The sequence below is a fragment of the Salmo trutta genome, chromosome 39 (assembly GCF_901001165.1).
Source record: "Salmo trutta chromosome 39, fSalTru1.1, whole genome shotgun sequence".
Taxonomy (NCBI): Eukaryota; Metazoa; Chordata; class Actinopteri; order Salmoniformes; family Salmonidae; genus Salmo; species Salmo trutta.
The window spans coordinates 6,895,398-6,909,540 of NC_042995.1; the positions used below are offsets into that span (position 1 = coordinate 6,895,398).

The window sequence follows — 14,143 nt, forward strand, 5'->3', positions numbered from 1 at the left end:
TCGATTCTACAGACATTTAGCTTCCTTAACCGAATAACCATGTTAAGTTAAAAATAGTATCTTCCTGTTTGTGCTTCCTGTCTGCCCCATTCAAAGTGTTCTCATTTCATAGTGACTTACCAGTATATGCATACAGTGACATTCAAGATTTGACATCGGTATTTTATACTGTTAGAAATGCAACATTGCCACCTAGTGTCTAAACACTACATCAGACCTTCATTACATAGCAACCCTAACCCTGGTTATGAGTTAATCTATCTGCAATTTAGAATAGAATGTTGCAAAATCCCCATCTGACAGATCACAACTGACAAAAATCACCATCAAGACTGATGAGAAAACTGTAAGATAAAGCAAATACAATGCTTGACGGACAGAAAACTCAAAGAAAGAAGATTTCCTAAGAGATCATCAGGGTTTTATTTGTCAATGCATTTGCAGATTATAATGCCCTTGGGTGCAATTATAATGTCTTTACACAGTACAACTGTAGCAATTGAGAGCGAAGAGCCAGAGTGGGATTTGATTGAACCAGCGACCCTGCAGGTAGCCCACAGGACTCTGCCTCCAGTGCAATAAAGGTCCAGACCACTTGACAGAGGATACACAACAAAATTGGCTCGTACTTTGTCGCTGCTATTAATATCGAAGCAAAAGTGCATTATTTTGATGAGGTACACACATCAATTCCGTGAATGAGTGAATGAGTTTGATCAAATTCAGTTTATTGCATGGATCTCTGCAATGCACACACACAGCTCCATGGGAAAATGGCTGTCTTGGTCAAAGCCAGCAATGGGGTCCGTGCTATCGGGATCCATGGAACGGCCCTACCCAATTGAAGTTAACATTTTAAATGGTTAAGGGTTATGGTAAGGGTAGGGGTTAAGGTTAGGGTTTAGCATCTCAAGGATCCCAGATAGCAGAGAGGAAAAGTACCAAATTGTCATACTTGAGTAAAAGTAAAGATACCTTAATAGAAAATGACTCAAGTGAAAGTCACCCAGTATCTGGTTATAAGTATCTGTCAGGTAGGGGTAGCCTAGTGGTTAAGAGTGTTGGACCAGTAACTGAAAGGTTACTGGTTCGAATCCCTGAGATGACTAGGTGACAAATCTGTTGATGTGCCCTTGAGCAAGGCACTTAACTGTAATTGCTCTGAATAAGAGCTTCTGCTATAACGTAAAATAAATGTAGCCTACTTAAGTGCAGTGGTGGAAAAAGTAGTCAATTGTCAAACTTGAGTGAAAGCAAATGCTATACTTCAAAGTATGTTTTAATTAAGTAGCCTTCTTTATACCACTAGCAGTGATTTAAGGGATGAAAAATGCACATTCATGGTGTCTTTGCAGAAAACGACTGCCATATCCCTGGTCCACATCAGGGTAATGGGCAGCCTAATAAGATATTTACATGCCTGTCACTCAGGGAGTGAGTGCTTCTGGGGGTTTCATAGGTGACAGTCCACGTGTGTGTTATGTGTCCACGCCATTATGACAGTGTCCAGTCCTCAGTGTGTTATTCAGACAATTTGAGCTGCATGTAGCCTAATGGATAAGAGCGTTGGGCCAGCAACTGAAAGGTCACGGTTCAAAATCCTGAGCCAACTAGGTGAAGAATCTGTTGATGTGCCCTTGAGCAAGGCACTTAACCCTAATTGGTCCTATAAGTCGTTCTGGATAAGAGCGTCTGCTAAAAGACTAAAAGGTAATTAAAAGGATGTTTGGTTTAGTGATTAAACCCTTCTTTGAGGGAATGAGGGTGTTCCACGGGAACGTTTAACTAATAGAGGAACATGGGCTGGTTTGTCATCGCTGGCTGCAGGTAGGGCTATTATGAAACATCAAGTAGGATGTAATGTGCAGGACTAACTGAAGAATGATGTAGCCTACCCCTGAAAGTGTTTTCATTTCATGCATCTTTGGAACTATTGTGGGGTTATTTTTCGGTTTTATGCTTCTGCAGATATTGAATGTGCAACTATAATTATGGTTATAATATATCAGAACTTAAACAGGACAGCATAATGGGTAGACAAAGAGAACATTGTGTAACAAGGTGTAGGCAGCTGACTTAGTGATAGGAGGTTGTGAAACCAATCAAGGGGAGCATGTGAGGAACAGATAGAATGGAGAAACAACTGAATAGGTCAATCACTGGAAATTGAGTGGTTGCTGACTCTTGAGTATACACTAAGAAGATAAGATCCAACGCCTGGCAACATGTGATGAGCCAGGAGGCTGGGACCAGCCTGCACGCCAACGATAGGCTGGAGTAAGTTTAAACCACACCCAGCCTCTACTCTGACAGGCCCAGCAAGGAGCGGGAACTATCTCTGTCAGAGTATTAAATAAGAAATTTATGGTTGAATAGTTAGTTCTCTGTCTGCCCTGCGTGGTGTTTCAGTGAGCAAACATCATATTTACCATTCAAGAGTTTGCATTAATTAAAGTACAAAGAAATGAGTAGTTACTCTGTACTGACTATTTTATTCCAATACCAGATTCGAATTGACGCAACCCTAACACTATCGATTGCCAAAGGTGTTGCACCCCTGGAGTGTGCACATGACCTCCAGAGCACAAACACACTTCCAAGTCATAGACATATAAGAAAGTGTTTCCGACTTTTTCATCATATCAACGTTAAATCAAGTTGACGGTTTAGAATATGTTATAGCGGGTGCAGCGAAATGCTTACGTTAACTCCTAACGAGTACACAGATATATACCTGAAAAGGAATCAAGAAAAATCGGATTGAGATAATGGCTAGCTCGCAAGTCCCAATACCAGTGGGCACATTCGCTACATAATGCAAAATTTCTAGTTTCAAAACCATCAGTAGAGTTGAAAATGCAATGGAAACCTACTTCACTTTTTTTTATTCCGGAAATGGGAATTTAACTGCGAAAGTTATTTGCGTGCACGTCACGCACAGACTTTACAGAAACAAGTACATTTGGTGGAAACATCTGACGGGGAAATGCCAATTGGATGGAAACCGACTAATAATTCCGTCACCAATTATGCAAAAAATTTGAGGCTAGATCGTGCATCTCCGCCATAGGCAAAGATGGGGGGCGGGTTCATAGAAATGGTACTATGCTGTCAAACCAAAATAGGAATGCAACCTGTGAAAAAAGTTTCACCTAATCTACCTGCCTAGGAAGGAGCGTGACTGATGCCGCGAGTCCGGTGTTGGAGAGATTAGTCAGAGAAGGGCTGCTGGAAATGGTAAGTACAAGCGCTACAAACAATGTCATAATTAAATGTATGGAGTCAGGCTGTAGAAAAATCCTAAACCGTGGTGCGTTTGTCACGTGGGAAGTGACAGGTTCTAGGTCTTAGTTGAGCAGGCAGCGTGAAGCAAGAGGCAGACAAAAGTGACTTACAATTATTTTGTGACTAACAATTATCAGTTTCAGCAAATTCTCAGTTCCGGCGTATTCTCAATTTGGTTTCACTATAGAACCCCACAGTGGAGGTGTCATAATACCTATAAAACCTAGCGGTCAAACAGGAAAATGGTTCCAATTGTTTTTCCACCATTCATTTTTCTCATTAGGACGTTTTTAGGAACACTTAAAATAAAGGCTGTGTTTCGTTGGAAAAATGAATGGAACCACTTCCTTGTTTGACCGCTAGGTTTTATGGGTATTATGACTCACTGTGGTACTCTATTCAGTTAAATTGTAAATGTAAAATGTAATATGGAAATGAACATTCTTTCTCGTTAACTTTTCTTTAAAAACCATGCTACTTAAAATCAGACACACCCAAGCCAAACAAAAAGGGGCACAGGAAGCGACGCAGCCCAGCAGACAGGTGTCCATCTTCAGCGCTAAGACAGGTCAAGTTTGTGCTGTAATTGACTAAGGGTGCGTTCCTCTGTCCAGGCTTTGCTGATGCATACCAGATCTTACAACGCCTGGACAGGGATTTTATGTATCAGCTAACCACATATGTTATAGCAATCTTTCAGTCGATCATGTGACACGCAACCATTGGTTGGTGGATGCACCGTCTGAGCAGGGGAACACAACCATGTGGTTAGCTGATACTTTAAAAAAATCTATCCAAGCATTACAAGATCTGGCATGCGTCAGCAACGCCTGGGCAGAGGAACGCGCCCTTAGTCAATTACAGCACAAACTCTGTTTACCACCTCCAATCGTATCAGCCTGCCATAATAAGCTTTCAGCAAACAGTGATCCAACATGCCTCTGGACTGGATCACTTCCTGTGGGTGGCTGCACACAGGGCTTGTTAAACATTGCAGGCGACTGCCGGCTGACTGATCGATAAAAATAACTACTCATAAATAGCTACTTCATATTATTTGTAGATCAGTCAGTCCCAATTTATCCATGATACAGTGGCTTGCGAAAGTATTCACCCCCTTGGCATTTTTCCTATTTTGTTGCCTTACAACCTGGAATTAAAATGTATAATTTTTTAGGGTTTGTATCATTTGATTTACATAACATGCATACCACTTTGAAGATGCAAAATATTTTTTTGTGGTGAAATAAAACAAAACAAACGGAGAACTTGAGTGTGCATAGCTATTCACGCCCCCAAAGTCAATACTTTGTAGAGCTACCTTTTGCAGCAATTATAGCTGCAAGTCTCTTGGGGTATGTCTCTATAAGCTTGGCACATCAAGCCACTGGGATTTTTGCCCATTCTTCAAGGCAAAACTGCTCCAGCTCCATCAAGTTGGATGGGTTCCGCTGGTGGTCAGCAATCTTTAAGTCATACCACAGATTCTCAATTCGATTGAGGTCTGGGCTTTGACTAGGCCATTCCAAGACATTTAAATGTTTACCCTTAAACCACTCGAGTGTTGCTTTAGCAGTATGCTTAGGGTCATTGTCCTGCTGGAAGGTGATCCTCCGTCCCAGTCTCAAATCTCTGGAAGACTGAAACAGGTTTCCCCTCAAGAATTTCCTTGTATTTAGTGCCTTCCTTCAATTCTGACCAGTTTCCCAGTCCCTGCCAATGAAAAACATCCCCACAGCATGATGGGGGACTTTATTTAACTAATTATGTGACTTCTGAAGGTAATTGATTGCACCAGATCTTATGTAGGGGCTTCATAGCAAAGGGGGTGAATACATATGCACGCACCACTTTTCCGTTTTGTATTTTTTAGAATTCTTTAAAACATGTTATTTTTTTTCATTTCACTTCACCAATTTGGACTAATTTGTGTATGTCCGTTAGAGGTCGACCGATTTATGATTTTTCAACGCCAATACCGATTATCGAAGGACCAATAAAGCCAATACCGATTAATCGGCCTAATTTATTATTTTTCTTTTTGTAATAATGACAATTACAACAATACTGAATGAACACTTATTTTAACTTAATATAATACATAAATACTGTCAATTTAGCCTCAAATAAATAATGAAACATGTTCAATTTGGTTTAAATAATGCAAAAACAAAGTGTTGGAGAAGAAAGTAAAAGTGCAATATGTGCCATGTAAAAAAGCTAACGTTTAAGTTCCTTGCTCAGAACATGAGAACATATGAAAGCTGGTGGTTCCTTTTAACATGAGTCTTCAATATTCCCAGGTAACAAGTTTTAGGTTGTAGTTATTATAGGACTATTTCTCTCTATACGATTTGTATTTCATATACCTTTTGACTATTGGATGTTCTTATAGGCACTTTAGTATTGCCAGTGTAACAGTATAGCTTCCGTCCCTCTCCTCGCTCCTACCTGGGCTCGAACCAGGAACACATTGACAACAGCCACCCTCGAAGCAGCGTTACCCATGTAGAGCAAGGGGAACAACCACTCCCAAGTCTCAGAGCGAGTGACGTTTGAAACGCTATTAGCGCGCACCCGCTAACTAGCTAGCCATTTCACATCGGTTACACCAGCCTAATCTCGGGGGTTGATAGGATTGAAGTCATAAACAGCGCAATGCTTGAAGAATTGCAAAGAGCTGCTGGTAAACGCACGAAGGTGCTGTTTGAATGAATGCTTAAGAGCCTGCTGCTGCCTACCACCGCTCAGTCAGACTGCTCTATCAAATATCAAATCATAGACTTAATTATAACATAATAACACACAGAAATCCGAGCCTTTGGTCATTAATGTGGTCGAATCTGGAAACTATCATTTCGAAAACGAAACGTTTATTATTTCAGTGAAATACAGAACCGTTCCTTATTTTATCTAACGGGTGGCATCCATAAGTCTAAATATTCCTGTTACATTGCACAACCTTCAATGTTATGTCATAATTATGTACAATTCTGGTAAATTAATTACGGCCTTTGTTAGGAATAAATGGACTTCACACAGTTCGCAACGAGCCAGGTGGCCCATACTGCTGTATATACCCTGACTGCTTGCACGGAACGCAAGAGAAGTGACACAAATTCATGTTACCAGGCAATATTAACTAAATATGCAGGTTTAAAAATATATAATTGTGTATTGATTTTAAAGAAGGGCATTGATGTTTATGGTTAGGTACATTGGTGCAACGACAGTGCTTTTTTCGCAAATGCGCTTGTTAAATCATCACCCGTTTGTCAAAGTAGGCTGTGATTCGATGAGAAATTAACAGGCACCGCATCGATTATATGCAACGCAGGACACGTTAGATAACTACACATGGTTGATGATATTACTAGTTGAACTGGTGATTATGTTTAAGATTGATCGTTTTTTATAAGTTTAATGCTAGCTAGCAACTTACCTTGGCTTCTTGCTGCCCTCGCGTAACAGGTAGTCAGCCTGCCACGCAGGCTCCTCGTGGAGTGCAATGTAAGGCAGGAGTGCAATGTATCTGGCAGGCGTCAACAACGTCTGGGCAGAGGAACGCGTCCATAAACAACGGGGTTTAAATATTTCACACAAAATTGCACTCAAAAAGATAAACTCCCAGAAACTCTAAATATACAACAAAGTCCCCTTGAAAATAAAGGCCTCCGATACCTGCTAGCATCTCTCCCACACAGTGTCCTGAAGCAGCCACTGAGTTCCAGTGTCTAGGGGACTTGGCGCACTTCTAATCAAAAGTGTTGGGGAAGCTTCTCTGACAATATAGTTTACCAAGCTAACAGTTACTTCACACTCAAAGAAGTTATGCTATACTAGAGACCCTTAAGAAAAATAGTTTTCTTAACTAAAGTTGCTTTGAAAAAGTAGTTCACTACATCCAAACGACTTTGAAAAATTCTCATATCTAAATCTGAAACGTCATAGACTACAAATTGCAAGAACAGATCATTCTGGAGTCCGATGTTTACAGAATGTGTAATTTAGCCTATTGTTAGGTTCTAAATGAACCTAGTAAAACTCACGGACGATTAGTAAAGCTTAAACCAAGTTTATTCACCCACTGGGTCTTACAGCTGCGTAAGACAAAGACATGGTTCCACCAGTGGTAGTATATATATATACCCCAATTTGGGTGACGTCCTCCTTCTCTCTAAACATTACATCTTTATTGCTAGGCAGGAAATTAAGTGATGCCGCCATAAACTGTTCCTTCTCCCTTAATGTGACCTGACATAACCTCAGCCTTCTTCCCCACTAATCCACATCGCACCACCCTTATCAGTGCCTGCCACATGTGATTGCCCTTCCCTGCACTCAGTACATTGAAAGCTTAATTGCCTCCACCATATACATTCCTCCTACAGATACTGTAACCACTAACTTGTGGTGTTGACCCTAGACTATAGCACTCAATATTCCAATAGGATACCTGATAATTAACACTATTCCAAGTTTAGGAGTCAGAACCCAGAATCGATTACATAAACTATGTTTCAAGTGAGAATTAGGCAGTTCTGATGCAGAAAAAGGAAATTCTTGCCTACTTCACTCATTAAAAAGTAGTGTAGTTTCAGTAGTTAGCTACACCGTTACATGGCACAAAAGTAATTAACTACTGAAAACCCTACCAACATTTGAATTAAGTTCAACTACCACTACCCTCCTGCAAAATGTAGTTAACTACATTTACTATGTAGTAATTTAAATGACTATATAGTGAATGTAGTTAAATTACTAGTGGAACTACGTGTTGTTCACTACTCCTCAACACTGCTAATCAATCATATATTCTGTCTATCATAATTCTGGAATCCCCAGATAAAGCCAGAGAGAAAGATGAACCTTAATGACACTTTTGTAAAGTTTGGAGTCTTTCGCTTATCTTCCAATTTCATGTGGTGTGGTAGCCCTGCGAGGCTTTGCCTGGACACATTTGAATGAATATAAGTAACAGACACATCCCTATGTCCATTCCACTGTAAGGCTTTGACTGTCCCACAAACACACCAGAGCTATTGATTCTAGAAGGAGCACACATTTGGGTATACAATAACTCAGACACATCCTTCCCTTTGTGACATGTATCTCTTCAAAATAACCCAGATGAACAAATGATACCCTATGGAACTATTTGACATAAATCTGAGTCAAACCTGAAGACCACAAGTATGTACACCCATCTGGCACAAGAAGATCCAGCTACTGCATGTTAAAATTGGATGAATGTTTACACAGCTATAAGGGGCGTAGTCGTCAGTTAAACTGAGAAATGAAGCTTGAGGGTGGGACTCGTAGGGGTTAGTATACATGCACCCATTGAACTGTGCAAAAGTCATACAAGACTAGTACTACAATACTGTTAGCTATGTGTTATAGATCAGTGGTTCCCAAATGCCTTTTTCACTGTGACCCTTTTATAGCTTTTGAGGTTTTTTAGTGGCCAACCAAGTCAGCGAAACCAATGTTCCTGGCCAGGACCCAGCCACGACTTAATTAAAAGACTTTTGCCACAACTCAAAACCAGTTTATCTTGACCCGCTGTTTCTTTGGGGAAACACAGTTTTAGATGTACTGTAGATCTTCTTATTTATTCAACCTCCATTTATTTAAAAAAGGTTTTTCCATCCCTGGTCTGTTGTGTTTTTTTATGCTCTATTGTAGGAGTGTCGATACAGATGAGCGGCTACCTCCAACTTACAGTATTCCCCGTCAACCCTTAGGCTGCCTTTCTGTGGGAATACCTCACCAAGACCTGAACTGGACCCGACTCGCTTGCAGCATCCAAGCATTCAGTGTCTTAGAATCTCTCATAATCAACTGAAAGACTGGTACTTAAATTGAAAGGGTACTGATCACTAAAGCAACCATATCACGTAACTCCTCAATAACTGTCTTTAGAAGTATTATCCAAGATGGCTCCCACCACCATGGAGGCGGCGGACATTGTTGTTGTGGTGCTGTACTTCATCCTGGTCCTTGCCATTGGCTTCTTCGCCATGATGAAAGCCAATCGGAGCACTGTGAGCGGTTACTTCCTGGCCGGCCGATCAATGAACTGGGCTATGATTGGTGCCTCTCTGTTCGTCAGCAACATTGGCAGTGAGCATTTCATTGGCCTTGCAGGGTCCGGGGCGGCCAGCGGGTTTGGAGTCGCCGCATGGGAGTTCAATGCCCTCCTGCTCCTCCAGCTCCTGGGCTGGGTGTTCATCCCTGTTTACATCCACTCTGGGGTCTACACAATGCCTGAGTACCTGGCCAAGCGCTTCGGCGGCCGACGGCTCAAGGTCTACTTCGCTGCTCTGTCTCTGCTGCTCTACATCTTCACCAAGCTCTCTGTGGACCTCTACTCCGGAGCGCTCTTCATCCAGGAGTCACTGGGCTGGAACCTCTATCTGTCCATCATCCTCCTCATCACCGTGACCGCGCTGCTGACCGTCACAGGGGGCCTGGTTGCAGTCATCTACACCGACACCCTCCAGGCATTCCTGATGATTGGCGGCGCGCTATGCCTAACCGCCATTAGCCTGGTGAAAGTGGGTGGCCTGGAAGGGGTGCGGACCAAGTACATGGAAGCCAGACCAAACATCACAGCGATATTAGCATCCTCCAACTTCACCTACATCCCCTCCTGCCACGTGGAGCCCAAGCCCGACTCCCTGCGCATCCTAAGGGGCCCGCTGGACAAGGACCTCCCCTGGCCGGGCTTCCTCCTGGGCCAGACCCCGGCCTCCATCTGGTACTGGTGTGCCGACCAGGTCATCGTCCAGCGGGTGCTAGCCGCACGGAGCATCTCCCACGCTAAAGGCTCCACACTGATGGCCGGCTTCCTCAAGATCCTGCCCATGTTCATCATCGTCATTCCCGGGATGATCTCCCGCATCCTGTTTGCAGATGAGCTGGCGTGTATCAGCCCAGAACACTGCATGGAGGTGTGTGGATCCAGGGCTGGGTGTTCTAACATAGCCTACCCCCGCCTGGTGATGTCCATCATGCCGGTGGGTCTGCGTGGCCTGATGATGGCGGTGATGATCGCAGCGCTCATGAGCGACCTGGACTCCATCTTCAACTCCGCCAGCACCATCTTCACCTTGGACATTTACAAAATGGCGCGGGAGCGGGCGTCGTCGAGGGAGCTGATGGTGGTTGGGCGTGTGTTCGTGGTATTCATGGTGGTTATCAGCATCGCCTGGGTTCCTGTCATCATCGAGATGCAGGAAGGCCAGATGTTCTACTACATCCAGGAAGTGTCTGACTACCTGACCCCGCCCATCGCTGCCCTATTCCTGCTGGGCGTCCTATGGCGGCGCTGCAACGAGATTGGTGCATTCTGGGGTGGCATAGTGGGGTTCGCGTTGGGCGCCACGAGACTGGTGCTTGCGTTCGTCTACAGAGAGCCCCACTGCGACGAACCGGACGAGCGGCCATCTTTTGTCAAGGACGTTCATTTCATGTACGTGGCAGCCGGGCTGTTCTGGATCTCAGGACTGGTGGCTGTGGTGGTTAGCCTCTGCACCCCTCCACCGAGCATAGAGCAGGTCCGCACCACTACCTTCTGGGGGCTACGCCAAAGAAACGCAACTCCAAACATGGAGGGAGACGAGGAGATGAGCAAGCTAAACCCCCAAACTAAGACCCATGTCAATGGGAACGGCTGCATGGACAAGGAGACGCCCAAAGACCTCCATAATGGTGTCAATGGGGTGGAGGCTTTATCCTATATGGAGGCTCCATCTGATCTCCAAAATGGCGGCCACCCGACCTTTTCAAGCACCGGAATGGCGGTAGACCAAGAAAAGCCTTGGGTGGTCTGCTGTGGAGTAGGAGGGGAGAAGGGGAGGTGTGTGAGGGTTCTAGAGTGGTTCTGTGGGTTTAAGGAGGAGCCGGCTAAGACCCGGCCCAGATCAGCCGAGGAGGAAGAGAGGCTTTTGCAGGAGATGCTCCAGGAGACCCCCAGAACCAGGCTAATCCTCAACATGGGCCTGGTGCTGGTCTGCTCTGTGGGGGTGTTCCTCTTCATCTACTTCTCTCTGTAGGAGGGGATCTCAACCTGTGACATACACAATATAGTTTATATGTAATATATCTACATGTGACATCTAAAGAAGTGTTTCTTAACTTGTGTTTCCTACGCCACCCCAGAAGTTCAAGCCCAGTGAATCAGGTGTGCTTGAGCTGGGCTAGAACAAAAATGTCCAACCTTGGTGGTACTCCAACATGGACTCAGGGGTAGACGTAACATAGGAAATGTAAATCTAGTATGATATGTTACATTTCGTATGGTACAGTGCCTTAAAGTATTCACACCGCTTGACTTTTTCAAAATGTTGTTGTTACAAAGTGGGATTAAAATAGATGTAATTGTCATTTTTTTTGTCAACAATTTACACTAAATACTCATGTCAAAGTGGAAAAAAATTCCCAACAAATTAAATGGAAAATAAAACCCTAATGTATCTTCATTAGATAAGTACTCAACCCCCTGAGTCAATACATGTTAGAATCACCTTTGGAAGCAATTACAGCTTTCTGGGTAAGTCTCGAAGAGCTTTGCAAACCTGGATTGTATAATATTTGCCCACTATTCTTTAAATAATTATTCAAGCTCTGTCAAGTTGATTGTTAATCATTGCTAAACAGCCATTTTCAAGTCGATTTTAAGTCAAAACTGTAACTAGGCCACTCAAACATTCAATATCGTCTTGGTAAGTAACTCCAGTGTATATTTGGCCTTGTGTTTTAGGTTATTGTCCTGCTGAAAGGTGGATTTGTCTCTGTGTCTGTTGGAAAGCAGACTGAACCAGGTTTTCCTCTAGGACTATGCCTGTGCTTAGCTCTATTCCCTTTCTTTTAATCCCAAATAAAACTCCCAAGTCCTTGCCGACAAACACATTCATTAATTCATTTAGCAGACAATTTTCTCACACCATAGTGCTGACTTCTGATACCAATGCAGGGTGAAAGAGGGGCACAAAATGTGAACCGCTATCAAAAATGGTATAGAAAAGTATTTTGTATTTTGACAATCCAAATTACAGTATTTTGAAAATACAAAATACATTGGATTGTAGTTCAGCCCAGTGTAAGTCAAATTACAAAATACTCTGAATTCAAATACGTCTAACAGAAACTGTCCATCTTTGGCTGTGGTTTCAGGCTGCCAGCTACGCTACTCTACCTGACCTAGATATAGAATACATAGAAACCCCCTGATCTAAAGGAACACTATTAAAAGAAGTCCCCCCAGTAATGGAATAGTACTGCCTGAATTGGTACTGCTTTCTGTGGTAGAGTCAAAAAAGGTGCAAATGAATGTTACAGTATTAGCCCAAGCACGTTCCTGTTGTCAGACTATTTGCATAATACAAGAAAGGGAGTTAATGGTGGTATTGCAGGAAAATAAGTCCTGTGTGTATTCATCCCCCTCAGCCCACAGTGTCCTGGTGTGCCTGAGGTCAGAAATAGCCCAGTAGGTAACCAGTGTCCTGAAAAGACCCAAGATGGACGCCATGGTCTGGTCTGTAGGGAGCCACTGATGTGTGTAAACCAGCACAAGAGCACCTGGTTAAACAGCAGTATGGCACTGGTGTGGGACTGAGCACTACTTTGCTGCTGGCCTAGTCCTCATTGTCACTAATCACCCACCATTCTCAAATAGTTTTAATTCATCTAAGGTTCAAATTCATCTAAGGTTCAGTGCCATATAGGCTGCGTTTACACAGGCAGCCCAATTCTGATATTTTTTCCCCCCATTAATTGGTCTTTTGACCAATCACATCCGATCTTTTCACATCAGATCTTTTTCAGAGCAGATCTGATTGGTCAAAAGATAGATTAGTGGAAAAAATAGAATTGGGCTGCCTGTGTAAACACAGCCATCATAGTTCATGGTATGTTCTTGATCTTTTGAAGGTAAAATGATTGAAAGAAGAGCATCCAGAAAACAAGGATTATAACCAGCTAACTGACAGTGACTCTGAAACCACCAAACAAGAAAACAGGCCAACAGGCAGGTAGTGGAGAAACATCAGTAACACGACTCTTCCCCTTTTGACTGTTTAGGAGTCTGGGGTTAGTTTAACCACATTCCACGACATGTTTCCACATCTTTGACTGTTGTGTAGGCTACGAGTTATATTGGCCTATTTAGTGTCACATACTGGAATTCATAGCAGACGGACTGAAACCAATGACCAACCAAAGATGATTATCTATCTGCAAGCCACTACCCAAATAAAGTGAGACTAACTCGGCTTAGCTCTGATGTTAGTGTTTGATATTAGATCCGTTTGAGGAAGTGGAGAGCGGAAAACTGTTTGTGTACTCAAGGTGGAGCGTCGTGGTGGCATTTCATGGTTTGTCCTTCCAGAATTATCATGTGTTTGATTGTTGAATGAGAATGCAGGCAGTTTGAGCAAAGACACTGGTAACACTGGTAGCTACTGTAACAGATCAAGAGAACTGCTGCCCCCTGCAGACATTTTCTTGTATTGCATCAGCATCTGATAAAGACTTATTTTACAAAAGTATACAGTAATGAATTTAAACAGCCTTAATAGGAACATTACACAGTCACTGCTCTGTTGACCATCCCCCCCACCCCCCCCCCCCCAATATCTCCGCATAACTTAACTATCAGACTGGTTATGTATGTAAATGTGAAACCCATCTTTTCATAGACAAACACAGGTACCTTCTCTACTAGCAAAGTGATTGTCTTCTCAGGCACTTGTGACGATTGAGAAAGAAAATAAAGCTGCATTTAAACATTACACATGTCTAGCTCCAATGTCAGACAAAACAATACCAAGCGTTCATATTCAAGTATGATTCA

The 14,143-nt window shown here is 43.0% G+C and overlaps 1 protein-coding gene across 2 annotated transcripts; it reads left to right on the plus strand.

Annotated features, from left to right (window-relative positions):
- The first annotated feature begins 2,556 nt into the window (after positions 1–2,556).
- Positions 2,557–11,857, plus strand: LOC115179137 (sodium/myo-inositol cotransporter). 2 transcript variants are annotated; one of them, XM_029740422.1, is made up of 2 exons: positions 2,557–3,237; positions 8,974–11,857. In XM_029740422.1, exon 2 carries the CDS (start codon positions 9,225–9,227, stop codon positions 11,343–11,345), a length of 2,121 nt encoding a protein of 706 aa, XP_029596282.1. In that variant the 5' UTR covers positions 2,557–3,237; positions 8,974–9,224; the 3' UTR covers positions 11,346–11,857. The 2 variants fall into 2 exon arrangements, with proteins under 2 accessions (XP_029596282.1, XP_029596283.1); XM_029740423.1 differs by having other exon boundaries at positions 9,033–11,857.
- The last annotated feature ends 2,286 nt before the right edge of the window (positions 11,858–14,143 follow it).